Genomic DNA, 13,136 nt, shown 5'->3' with positions numbered 1-13,136 from the left:
TCAATTCCTGCCCCAGGATCCTTTTCCCCCTCTGGGACAAGTGTGTCCCATAAGTTGTTTTCAGCTCTGGTGCCTTGTAAACCAAGCCATGATTGTAGAACCCAAAGCCCTGTCGATGGCACCAGCCCCGGAGCCATGAATTGACCTGTTGGCTCTTCCTCAGCATTCCCTCATCCATTGCTGATGTTAGAGGGATAGCAGAGAGCACAACTTGAGCTCCTAATCCCTTTAGCAGTTGCCCTAAGGTTCTGAAGTCTCTTTTAATTGCTTGTGAGCCTCTCATTGTTGCATCGTCACTACCCACCTGAAAGACCAGCAGTGGGTAGTAGTCTGAAGGACTCACAAGGTTGGGAATTTTACCTACAATGTCCTTTACTTAGGCACCAGGGAGGCAGCAGATCTCTCTATGAAATGGGTCTGGTCTGCACATTGGGCCCTCTGCTCCCCTCAGTAGGGAGTCTCCTATAATGATGACCCTACAAGGTTTCTTTTCTGGATTAGTTTTGATGGCTGGCCTGAGGCAACCTGTCATCGGTGCAGCTCCTGAGCTTCTGGAGTCCTCAGCCTTACCGATGACCTGTTCCTCCTGCACAGCCTCATACCTGTTCTGTAAGCGCACTGTAGGCTGCGCGCTGCTCAAAGTAGCAGGCTTTCTCCACTTGCATTTGTTCTGTCGGGCAGAGACCTGCTCCCATTGGCCCTGCTCATGTGGGTTACTACAGGGGGGCTGAGAGGCTTGCTGATGGGAGGGTACCAAACTCCCTGCTCCACTAAGAGTTACCCCCTGTTCTGGTTTTGTAGAGGTTAGATTATGGAAATAGTCAATTTTCCTTTCGCAGTCTCTTAGAGTTCTTAGCCTTTCCACCTCTTCTTTTAGTTCGGCCACCATGTTCATCAGATCCCTGATCTGCTCACACCTAACACAGGAGTTGCTCCTTCCATCCTCCATATTGAGTACCAGGCTCCAGCACTCACTGCAGCCACCTCCCTGAACATCTGCGTGCTTGTGTGTGGTCTCTGTTTGGGTGCCCACTGCTCTTCTACTAGCCTTTGTTGGAGTAACCACCCTCTCCACACGGCCTTTTTCTTTCTTATTTTTTTTTCCCATCAGTGAGCAGGCCTGGCTGAGCACCCAGAGCTGAGCACCCAGAGCTGAGCTGCTTGCCGCTGCCTCCTCTCTCGGCAGCCACACACTGGGCTCTGTTTGGTTGTCGAGCGGTTTCCACAGCAACCCCTCCCCCGGCTACATCACTGCCCTCAGGCAGGTAGGCAACCTGAGCCTGCTGCCCCTCCTCCCCTCTTCAGGAGGTCCCAAGCCTCAAACCCCTTATTGCCAGAAAAGAAAGGAAAGAAAAGCCAAAACAAGCTCCTAGTGCTGAGCTAGTCGTCACTGCCTCCTCTCTCCGCAGCCACGCGCTGGGTTCTAATTTCCTTGCACAGCCATCTTCTGCCCCTCCTCCTCTCCCTGGTTCTCATCCAAGCTTTCTCTTTCCTCTACTTCGGCCTCATGCCAGCTTTCCTGCCCTTCTGTTATACTTATCCCTTTTTCCTACTTGCTCATGGTCCCAATTGCCCTTGTTCAATTGCAGTGTATAACTTATATAGCGTATAACTTTCTTCTTTCATTCTATGCTTAGTCTGTCTTCTGCCTACATCCTGGCTCCTTACCATTTCTTTCTTCTTGTTCAACATATTCATCAACTACTTGGATGAAGAAACGGAGTGTAAGCTCAGCAAGTCTGCTGGTGATATAGAATTGAGAGGAGCTGCTAACACACCAGAAGGCTGTGCTGCAATTAATCATGTCCTGGACAGGCTTGAGAATTGGGCAGAGGTGAACCTCATGAAGTTCACCAAGGATAAATGTAGTGTCCTGCACCTTGGGAGGAATAACCCCATGCATCAGTACATGTTGGGGGTTGACCTGCTGGAAAGCAGCTCTGCACAGAAGGACCTGGGAGTGCTGATGGACAAGTCCACCATGAGCCAGAAATGTGCCCTCATGGCCAAGAAGGCCAATGGTATTCTGGGTGCATTAAGAAAAGTGTGACCAGCAGGTCGAGGGAGGTTCTTTTTCCCCTCTTATCTGCCCTGGTGAAGTCACACCTGGAGTATTGTGTCCAGTTCTGATCTCCCCATTTCAAGAGGGACAGAGAACTTCTGGAGAGAGTCCAATGGAAGGCCACGAGGATGGTTAGGGGACTGAAGCATCTCTCTTATGAAGAAAGGCTGAGAGACCTGGGGCTTTTTAGCCTGGAAAAGAGAAAACTGAGAGGGGATCTTATGAATGCATATAAATACCTAAAGGATGGAGAATGGGGCTGGGTTCTTTTCAGTGGTGCCCAGTTAAGGGGCAGCATGTGCAAACCAGAACACAGGAGGTGATGGGAAACTGTAACAGACTACCCAGAGAATTTGTGGTGTCACCTTCTCTGGAGACTTTAAAAGCCTGCCCGGGCACATGCTGGTGCAACCTGATCTAGGCATATCTGCATTAGCAGGGATTTTGGACTAGATGATCTCTAGAGGTTCCTTCCAATCCCTACCATTCCATGATCCCTCCCTTTCACTTCATTTATTTCACACTGTTAATTGCAAAGTTCAGCATTTTTATCCATGCTATGTTCTATTTTTCCCCCTCACACTCTTTCTACCCTGCTGCTAGTCTTATTCCCATAACCTACTTTTTCTGATCTGTTCCGCTTTGCTGACCACAGGTGGTTTTGGTCACCTTTTTTCCAAAACCAAATAGAAAAATATATATTCCTCATCTATATTGTATTAAGAAGGGAGATCTTTAATGAATTTCACACATTGTTTCCTGTGTCTAGAGTAGTAGTGTGGATAAGATTTGCAATTGCAGAGAAAATGCTTTATAGCCTCTGAAAGATATTTGCTCTCTTTTGTAGGTTTACATATGAGACTTGCCTTTAATGGAGACTCAGTCTTCTCAGGCTTTCTACTGCGTAATGGAGAACAAATATATGATCTTCAAAATTCAATTCACAGTAACACTAATAGTTTAGTAATTAACTCCCTAATGTTGAGAGTCACTTTCTTGGGATTTCTGTTTTCTTTGTTTCACTCCCCAGTAGCTGAAGGTTCCTGACCTACACTTTTCTTCTTAATGTCCTCGATGCTTGTTGAAGTGCCTATTAACAACCCATTCTATTAGTTTAATAGTCTCCCGTGTTACTCTAAGGAGTTTTATTGCTCCGTGACATACCTGATGGTATTTATTCCATCTGCTGAATATATGACTAACATGAAAGTACAGCACTTCTGTCTCAGAAGCTCAGTAATGGTAATAGTAATAATGGTAATAACAAAAATTGAAACTTCTCTGATTTTTTTTTTTTTTTTTTTTAAATTTCAACACTTTTAAATATCTAAGTAGATGTTTATAATCAGAGCCACTGATACTGGTTAGACTAACACATATGCCTACAGTGGACCATACTAACAAAGATGTTATGATCAAAAAACTACCTTGTAAGCATCTGGTGGCTGATTTTTTCAAAGGTTTGGAACTTGATTAAGCTTTGACAGTTTTCCAACCAGGCAACAAAAGGAATGTTTTCAGCCCACAGAATTTTTTCAGCCTAATGCAATCTTCAGATCATATGAAGATTGGAGGTCAAACAATATATTTTTTCTATACTCTGCTCCCAGAAGTGCTTCATTTTTTTTGATTGATTTATTTTTCTGCCTAGTTTAGAAAAAAAAAAATCACAAGTGTTCGTGGGCATCAGTCCTAGCAAACTACCTAGAATAGAAGCCATGCAATGACTTAAACTTGCATTTTTCCAACCCAGTGAAGTTTAGCCGTATGCTTGTGGAGGTAGGGCATCTTACTCACTGGTGAAGACTGCAGATTAATTTTTACATAGAATACATAGAATACATAGAATAAACCAGGTTGGAAGAGACCTTCAAGATCATCGCGTCCAACCCATCAACCAATCCAACACCGCCCAAGCAACTAACCCACAGCACCAAGCACCCTGTCAAGTCTTCTCCTAAAAACCTCCAGTGATGGCGACTCCACCACCTCCCCAGGCAGCCCATTCCAATGTGCAATCACTCTTTCTGTATAGAACTTTTTTCTAACATCCAGCCTGAATCTCCCCTGGCGCAGCCTGAGACTGTGTCCTCTTGTTCTGGTACTGCTTGCCTGGGAGAAGAGACCAACATCCGTCTGTCTACAACCTCCCTTCAGATAGTTGTAGAGAGTAATAAGGTCACCCCTGAGTCTCCTCTTCTCCAGGCTAAGCAACCCCAGCTCCCTCAGCCTCTCCTCGTAGGGCTTATGTTCCAAACCCCTCACCAACTTTGTTGCTCTTCTCTGGACTCGTTCCAGCAAGTCAACATCCTTCCTAAACTGAGGGGCCCAGAACTGGACACAGTACTCGAGGTGTGGCCTAACCAGTGCAGTGTACAGGGGCAGAATGACCTCCCTGCTCCTGCTGGCCACACTGTTCCTGATGCAGGCCAGGATGCCATTGGCCCTCTTAGCTGCCTGGGCACACTGCAGGCTCATGTTCAGTCTACCGTCGACCAGCACCCCCAGGTCCCTCTCAGCCTGACTGCTCTCCAGCCACTCTGACCCCAGCCTGTAGCTCTGCATGGGGTTGCTGTGGCCAATGTGCAGAACCCGGCACTTGGATGTGTTCAATCTCATGCCGTTGGACTCTGCCCATCTGCCCAGCCTGTCGAGGTCCCTCTGCAGAGCCTCTCTACCCTCCAGCAGATCAACTCCTGCACCCAGCTTGGTGTCGTCAGCAAATTTACTGATGATGGACTCGATGCCCTCGTCCAGATCATCAATAAAGATGTTAAAGAGCATGGGGCCCAGCACTGATCCCTGGGGCACACCACTGGTGACTGGCTGCCAGCTGGATGTGGCAACCCCTAGGCAGAACATAGGAAATACCATTGGTTGTAGTGGTATAACCAATGGTATTTCCTATGTTCTGCCTAGGGGTTTTGTTGTGTTAAGATATTAAAATGCTACAAAATTTCACTGTGTTTCACACATTATTATGAGACTAATGGCCCAAATGAATACTGATTTTGATCTAAGGCTGTTGATCCACTAGTTTCCTATTGTACAGTTTTGTCTCACTATGGATGAAAGAATGCTGGGGATCACATCCAGGGAACCTGAAGTGGGATCCTAAGAAGTGACAGCAGGTGGTTGAGGACGACTTAGACGAAGAGAACTGTAGAATGGATGTCAAGAAGGAAAAGAAAAATATCATTGTCCCCTCTCAAAAAAGGGGTAAGAGCAGTAATAAAAGGTTAGAAGGAAACAAGTTGAGGAGATGAATGAAGGGAGCTGGGAATCTTAGATACATGGTGCAGATAAAAACAGCCTGAAGAATAAGAAAAGATGGGGGAGTGAACAAATGGTTGATTGTAAACCAGGTACCTGTGGATGGTAAGAAATCATAGAATCATAGAATCAATAAGGTTGGAAAAGACCTCAAAGATCAAGTCCAACCTGTCATCCAAGATCTCATGACTACTAAACCATGGCACCAAGTGTCATGTCCAATCCCCTCTTGAACACCTCCAGGGATGGTGACTCCACCACCTCCATGGGCAGCATATTCCCACAGCTAACATCTCTCTCTGTGAAGAACTTTCTCCTCACCTTGAGTCTAAACCTCCCCTGGCACAGCTTGAGACTCTGCCTTCTTGTTCTGGTGCTCGTTGCCTGGGAGAAGAGACCAACCCCCTCCTGGCTACAACCTCCCTTCAGGTGGTTGTAGAGAGCAATAAGGTCTCCCCTGAGCTTTCTCTTCTCCAGTCTAAACAATCCCAGCTCCCTCAGCCTCTCCTCATAGGGCTTGTGCTCAAGGCCTCTCACCAGCCTTGTTGCCCTTCTCTGGACTCGTTCAAGAGTCTCAATGTCCCTTCTTAAAATGTCCAGTGCTGAATCAGAAAGATGACTAGAGAAAAATGTTGGTTTTGACAGGGAAGAAAATTGAAGTACTGAAGGAATTTACTGTTGAGAGTGCAGGCAAATTGGATAATACATATTCATTGCTGTGTAAAATTGCACAGCAGGACATTTGCATGAAAATTCCACCTTTCTTAGGCAGGTGTGTTGCAAATCTGAGGTACTGGCACTGTGTCTTTGATAAAAAGAGTTCAACCAAACCCAGCAACTTATCTCTTGCAGATGCTGGCGCAGATCTAGTATCATTTGCATAACTTCAGAGGACAATACCTGACCAGAGAGGAGAGGAAGACACCTCTCAGGAGCACTGATTCTGCTCCCTTGCTAATTTGGTAGCAGTAAAACTAGCATGGCCTGACAGCAGTTTGGAATTGCCTTTGCAGCCTCAAGTGCATAGGGAGATTTTTGAGAAATTTCTGTTGCTCCTTTATGCTCCATATTTCTGTGTCAGGTTTGGCTGAGCTGGAGTTAATTCTCCTCAGAGCATCTTTCTAGTGCTGTGTTTTGCAGTGCTGTGGCTGGCTGTTGATAACACACCAGTGTTTTGGCCATTGATGAACAAGCACCCAAGCTGTTTTTTTCCAACATTTCCCCACCCCAAGAGTATGATGAGGGGTGGGCAAGATCTTGGGAGGGGATGCAGATGTGTAAGCTGACCCAAACTGGGCAAAGAGATATTCAATGCCATATGATGTCAGCTCAGATCTATATACTAAGACAAAGAAGGAAGTGTGGGGTTATTCATCCATGGCATCTATATTCCAGAGCAACTGCTATGTGTTAGCACCCTGCTTTCCGGGAGTGACTGACCGATGGACTGACTGCTGATGGAAAGTAGAGAATAACACCTGTTTGCTTTTGCTCCCACATGCAGCCTTTGCTTGTGCTTTGTACTATTAAATTGCCCCTACCTTATTACAGGCCTTTTGTTGTATTTTCCCCTTCCCCCTGTCCATCTAAGAAGGGGAGTGATACAGCAACTTTGGTGGGCATTCGGCCCCCAGCCAAGGCCAAACCACCATAATTTCTTAACCTGTGATTGCAATCACGTACTTGTGGCAACAGGACTTAGGCTGTCAGCTGGCCAACACTGATGCCGGTGGTTTATGAAACAGCATTGGGTATTCTCAGCTAACATTTAATGTGTGGTTAATGTGTGGTAAAACAGCCCCTTTTTTGGCATGAGAAAATTGTATTTGAAGGCTTTATAATGTGCATACAGAAGTAAATTTATTTATGCTACCTTTTGTCCCCTTACAGCTTTGTATTGTGAGTGTTGCACTCCATTTTTCTTTAAAGAACTTTTCAACTCCAGTGGCCCCCTGTGTTTTCTCTGTTCATCTGTGTATGTTTTTCTAGCTACTTAGATAATAAACGTCGCTCCCATTAATGAGTTGCACTTCATTTCCTTGTAATATTTCCTTTGAGGACTAAAGCTTATGTTCGCAGTAAGCAGGCTACATTTGACAGGGTGTTAGGGGTCGTAAGGGACCTCTAGAGTTCATTGAGTCCAACCCGCCTGCCAGAGCAGCATCGCAGAATCTAGTGCAGGTCACACAGAAATGTATCCAGATGAATCTTGAAAGTCACCAGAGAAGGAGATTCCACAACCTCTCTGGGCAGCCAGTTCCAGTGCTCTGTGACCCTTACAGTAAAGAAGTTCTTCCTCATGTTGAGATGGAACTTCCTGTGCTGTATTTTGCATTCATTGCCCTTTGTCCTATTGCAGGGTGCAAGTGAGAAGAGGCTGTCCCTTCCTTCTTGACACCTATATACATTTATTGTATCTCCTTTCAGCCTTCTCCTCACCAGACTAAAAAGCCCCAGGTCTCTCAGCCTTTTTTCATAAGGCATTGCTCCAGTCCCTGAATCATCCTTGTAGCCCTCTGTTGGACTCTCTCAAGTAGATCCCTGTCCCTCTTGAACTGGGAATCCCATAACTGGATGGAATATTCCAGGTGGGGCCACACTAGGGCAGAGTAGAGGGGGAGGAGAACCTCCCTTGATCTGCTGGACATACTCTTCTTAATACACCCCAGGATCCCATTGGCCTTCTTGGCCACAAGGGCACATTGCTGACCCATGGATAACTTGCTACCGACCAGGACTCCCAGGTTGTGGTGAAGGCACATTATGCCCAAATATCGAATCTTGTCCCATCATGTGGACAGGTTTCCCCTCCTTCAGGAGGAAGACAAAAGCCAAGGCATTAGCCAGGCCAGCACGCACCCAGCGCATGCAGTGCTCATGCAAATACCAAGTATGGACATAATTCTAGCTTCGCGCTTTCTATAGGCTGAATCCAATTATTTACGAGAGTGCCCGTTGGTCAAACCCAGCCTCGAGGAATCTATAAGTATCGCCCCAGCTGGGAAACGAGTTGCCCCCTCTTACACTTTGTCTCTCTCTCCTTGCTGGAGAGGACAACGCTCGAGCTATTAGCCTCTGCCATTGAGCTCATTGTTATTGGCTTCTCTTATTCATACATGCATGCATACTGAAAGCCTCTGCATCGCGAGAAGCAGATCTGAGAATCATTTCCAGAGGGAGGACCTTCACTGAGCCCAAGAAGCCCAGTGTCGCCACAGCCAGTTGTACCAACCGGGAGAGCCCACTGTGCCACCGGAGAACTGGACCAACGCATGAGGATAAGATCTGCCCAGTTGCCGGGGAGAAAGGACTTGATCAAGACCGAGTCCACATATGCCCAGCCCTGCTATAGCGGGAGAGGAGCCTCCACGTCTGCCACTTTGAGCCCTGTAAACCTCAGGGAAGACTAAAGCACTGTCCGTGCCTATACTGCACCAAACCCGGGACCCCTCCAAGTGTCCCGCTGTTCCTTTTAGCCAACTAAACGATAAACTGCCACTCGACGCAGCCACATTCTCTCCCTGAGGCCATTTACATCAGCCCTGAGAGTTGTCGTAGCCTGGCCGAGCCCCCAGCCCTGTCTGCTGTCATGTCCAATCAGAAACCTCCGAGCCCACCTACCGGCAACCATCACCCCGCCCTGCCATGCGAGCCGACTCCGAGGGATGACCCCACGGGCTGACCCAACCAGTACCAATCCCTATTGTCTGGAGGGAATCGACCGAGTCCTGAAGGGAACCTGCTTACGGGCTAAGCCCAGGTTCCATTCCCTCTCCACTGCTGCGGAGAGTGGAGACAGCTCCCCAACACTGCTGTCGAAATTGACCAGGAACCAGTCCAGTGACCGTAGTCTGCTGGACCTCCACCTTGCTACAAACAACAGCTACAGAGTATCTTCCACATGCTTTCCATCCACTAGCACTCAGTTCAAAGTATCCGCATCTAGCAGAGTAATCACTGACACATAGAAATATCATGATAGTGCTGTATATAGCCAGAAGCCACCCACGTCCTATCAAGTCCCCATCTAGTGGCCAAGCAGCAGAACTGCACCCTTTGTTATATATTTATAGATAAAAGTCTGTAGATAGTTCAATTAAGTTCTAATTATAACACCCACTTATGGAATGTATTTCATGAACGTGCACTAGAACATGTATAAAAGTTAGTCATTCATTGGTTATTAATAATTTTGATAATTAATAAGACCAATATTTTCACAATTCATATTTCATCTTAATAAATTTAATAACCTCTTCATCACACAGGTCCTTCTCCACAGGGCATTTGGTGTTTTGACAAAAAAACATAACATGCCTTTTTTGGTCTAACAATGGTGGTCTGCATGCACATAGAATCATAGAATGGTTTGGGTTCAAAGTGACCCCAAAATGTCATCTAGTCCAACCCTCCTGCAAGGATCAGGGACATCCTCCATTAGATCAGGTTGCTCAGAGCCTTGTCAAGCCTGCAACTGAAATACCATTAGATTGTGGTAATTTTCTGTAATAATTCTATGAATATTTCTACTGTTAGACACAGCTCTGAAGATGTGGCAACAGAATTTTAAAATACCCTTTCTAAAACATAAGTGAGTGAAGCTAAAACTTAACACAGTTTTATGTATCTGAAAGTAGGTAATTGACCAGAATAACTTCGTTCTGGTGACGTGCATCAAGGATTCCCAGTTGGAGATATCTCTTTGGCAGCAGGAAGCACTGATATCGAACCATGGGATTTCTTGTGGCATAAATCCAAAATGTTGGTAACCCAAAAAGCTGTGTGTTGTTTCTAAACTGAAAGTGCATTGAAACCCCTCCTGCTTTGATAGAACCACTACCACCTTTCAGAATGACTGTTAATGAGATTAAGCAACTGCTGGTGATTTAGTCAGCTCAGTGACTAAGCATGTTCTGTTCTTTTATAATGAAAAACTCCAGAGATATACGTGTTGAGAGATCTCAGGTGAAAAGGGGGACTAATTTGGTTTGGAAATACACCTGTTATGGCTTCTTCCTTGCTTCCAGATTTTGCTGAATTTTCTGCTGTTACTGCCAGAATGGGAAGCTTGGGGTGGTTTTGCTAATCCCCCCTGACTGTGGTCTTTTGTAACATGTTTCCTCCTGTATGTTGAACCCATACTGAATTTTATTATTTTTTTAATTGCAATAGTGTCTTTCCTGTTTATCCTTTTTCTTTTCTTTCTTTCTCTCTTTCTTTCTTTCTTTCTTTCTTTTTTTTTTTGCACAGCTTATTTTCTTCTGTTCTTATCCTAACCTCACCTGTTGGTTATATTTATATTATAAATTCTGTTTGCTTTAGCACATACCCAAAAGTGCAAACAATTCTTCATTTAGTCGAGCTCTACATTCACATTCTAAATGTATTTTTTGCTCCTTATACAGTTTCTTACTCCTTTCTGACCAAGAAATTTATCAGGGTGGACATTATTTCAAGCTTTGATGGAGAAATATCTCAGGAGACTTCGGTGCAGTGCTGAAGATCTCACTCAGAACAGTTGCTTGCAGGATTCTTGATAAACTGAAAAATATATTTTAGATCTCTTGATTATATGGTACTCTGTCCTGCTCCACTGGACTGTAATTGCTACCATTACTAATACATTGAATGGATTTGGTAAACATAAGATAGGCTTCTGCTACTGACAGTGAACAGATTTACTTCCATGACGGCTGTGAGTGAGGCCCCTTTGGCAGTGATGGTACACAACTGTTCAATTAGTTAGGCATAAAGAAATATTTGTGATCTAAGTCATAACAGGTGATGATGGTTAGGGTTTGTTTTTTTTGCTTATTGATGCAGATTTGTTTACACACGTAAGGATGGAGGGAGACGCTGGGGTTGGAGTTATGCTGAGGGCACACTGAAGTCATATGAGAACTTACACTTGAGATTTATGCAAATGCATGTAGTAGCTCCAGAAGGCTGGATTTTGGAGGTGTTACCTCTGTTTTGTCATATGGTTTCCTCTAGTGCAGGAATGAATGAATTAACTGAATGACAGGCATAGTTCCACTGTCCTACTTCTGACATTTCAAGCACCTCTGGTTTTGCCCATTTTAGGCCAACCTTGTGAAACTGCTGTTGGTGCACTGGGCAAATCCCAATCTTCTTAACTGCAATAATGAAAAGCCTTCAGGTAGGTCAAAATCCTGTTATTATGTATATACTAGTTGCTGTGACACTGTTTCCTTTCCTTCTTGCTTTCTTAGTTATACATGCAGAGGCACACATATATGTGTATACATATAGTTTATATACTCTGTAGAATTACAGACTGTACTGGGCTGGAAGTGACTTCAGATCAGCATCAATAATACCAGATAGCAGTGTTGAAAAGAGGAAACATAGGTTGTTCAACCTTCCATGCCTAGGATAAAATGAAGAAGGAGCCCAGTACTGTAGGAAATACTGTCAGATTATGCTTCAAATAATGTACCACCTACAAATACATTCACAGGGAATTCCATGGTGCTTGACCTCAAAAAAGCTGTTTGTGGTTAGGTACATGCCTGCTTGTATTTGTGTACAAAGCTATGGACCAAACCAAGATATCTGTACAGCTAGCTAACCACACTTAGTATGCATTTAGTATGTATGTGTTAAGCCAGTTGAGTTAACTGTATTTCTGGCTTGCAAACAAAAGTGATTTCACCACTCATGTATGTGCAAGACATGTAAGTCTAGTTTGTAGAAATTTTAAATGAGTTGAAAAAGATGTAAGTACAGTTCTCATTGAAACACAGAATTGAAAACAGTTGTATTGTTTTCCTAAAGTCCTATGAATTATTGAATACTACTTGGTTTACTATACAATGAGAATGGTTTTGAGGTTTTGCAAATGACAGCTCAATTCCATGCTGAATTTACTTTGCCTTTGATTTTGCAGTAACTTCAAGTGCTATTTTATGATCAATATCTGAGCAATTCTTTTAATTTTATCTAACTGGATGCTTAATCTTCATCTTAATCTGATTTACAGATTTTAATTTAAAGGAACTTTCCTTACTTTGTCTGATATCTTGGTGTTCCAATGTCGTAGATGTTGCAGCTTCTGAGTTCATTGAGGAAATGCTTCTGAAGGCTGAAATTGTTTGGGAGGAAAAAATGAAAGACCCTTTAGCTGTTTCTGCTTTATCTCAAGAAGAGCCATACGAAGAGATCATCCATGATCTGCCCACAATTTCCAATAAACTGTAAGTGCTTCTGTTGTTAAAAAGTGATGCACTGAGGCCACACTATAATTTGAACTGTATTTGTCAATGTAAAAATCCTGTGCCTGTGATTCTGTGTGATTTAATGGGTTAAGTAAATTCTTCATTTTGGAAATCTGCTAATTCATATTTTGTGCTTATTTTTCTCATATCTTTTTGTCAACCTTTGTTCTGTAAATATAGATTATGAGTAATAAAATACATTATTCTAATAGCCAGAAAATTACCTGGGATTGCTGTAACAGAATTATTAGGGGTTAATACTTATAGACCCAAGCATCATTTTATTAAGGTAGATGGGAATATGATTACCCCTGTATGCAAAAGAAGCATGAGCAAGTCCTTCAATCACAGACTAAATGAAACAGCTCCAGGCAGTTACAAATTTGTACTTAGATTTGTATTGAATAAAATTTAAGTGTAATTAAGTATAATTTAGTAGTGTGAACTTAAAATTTGGTGTTGAACTGGAGTGTCAGTTTGTGACTTAAATTGTAAATTTTGGTCCTTTTGTATTTTCTTGTGAATCTTAAGACTGTGTCATGCATATGTGAAAAGAGCTTTCA

General features: G+C 43.8%; 1 protein-coding gene across 1 annotated transcript in view; it reads left to right on the top strand.

The window, feature by feature from the left end:
- The window catches only part of MYO16 (myosin XVI), a 331,490-nt gene that overhangs the window by 119,527 nt on the left and 198,827 nt on the right, over nt 1-13,136 (top strand). The window contains exons 8-9 of the mRNA XM_054162913.1: nt 11,420-11,495; nt 12,399-12,552. Of these exons, the coding sequence (XP_054018888.1) occupies nt 11,420-11,495; nt 12,399-12,552 (230 nt within the window). The remainder of the gene's footprint in view (nt 1-11,419; nt 11,496-12,398; nt 12,553-13,136) is intronic.

Source organism: Dryobates pubescens, chromosome 7 (assembly GCF_014839835.1).
Source record: "Dryobates pubescens isolate bDryPub1 chromosome 7, bDryPub1.pri, whole genome shotgun sequence".
Classification (NCBI taxonomy): domain Eukaryota; kingdom Metazoa; phylum Chordata; class Aves; order Piciformes; family Picidae; genus Dryobates; species Dryobates pubescens.
This window is presented reverse-complemented; position numbering and strand designations above follow the sequence as displayed.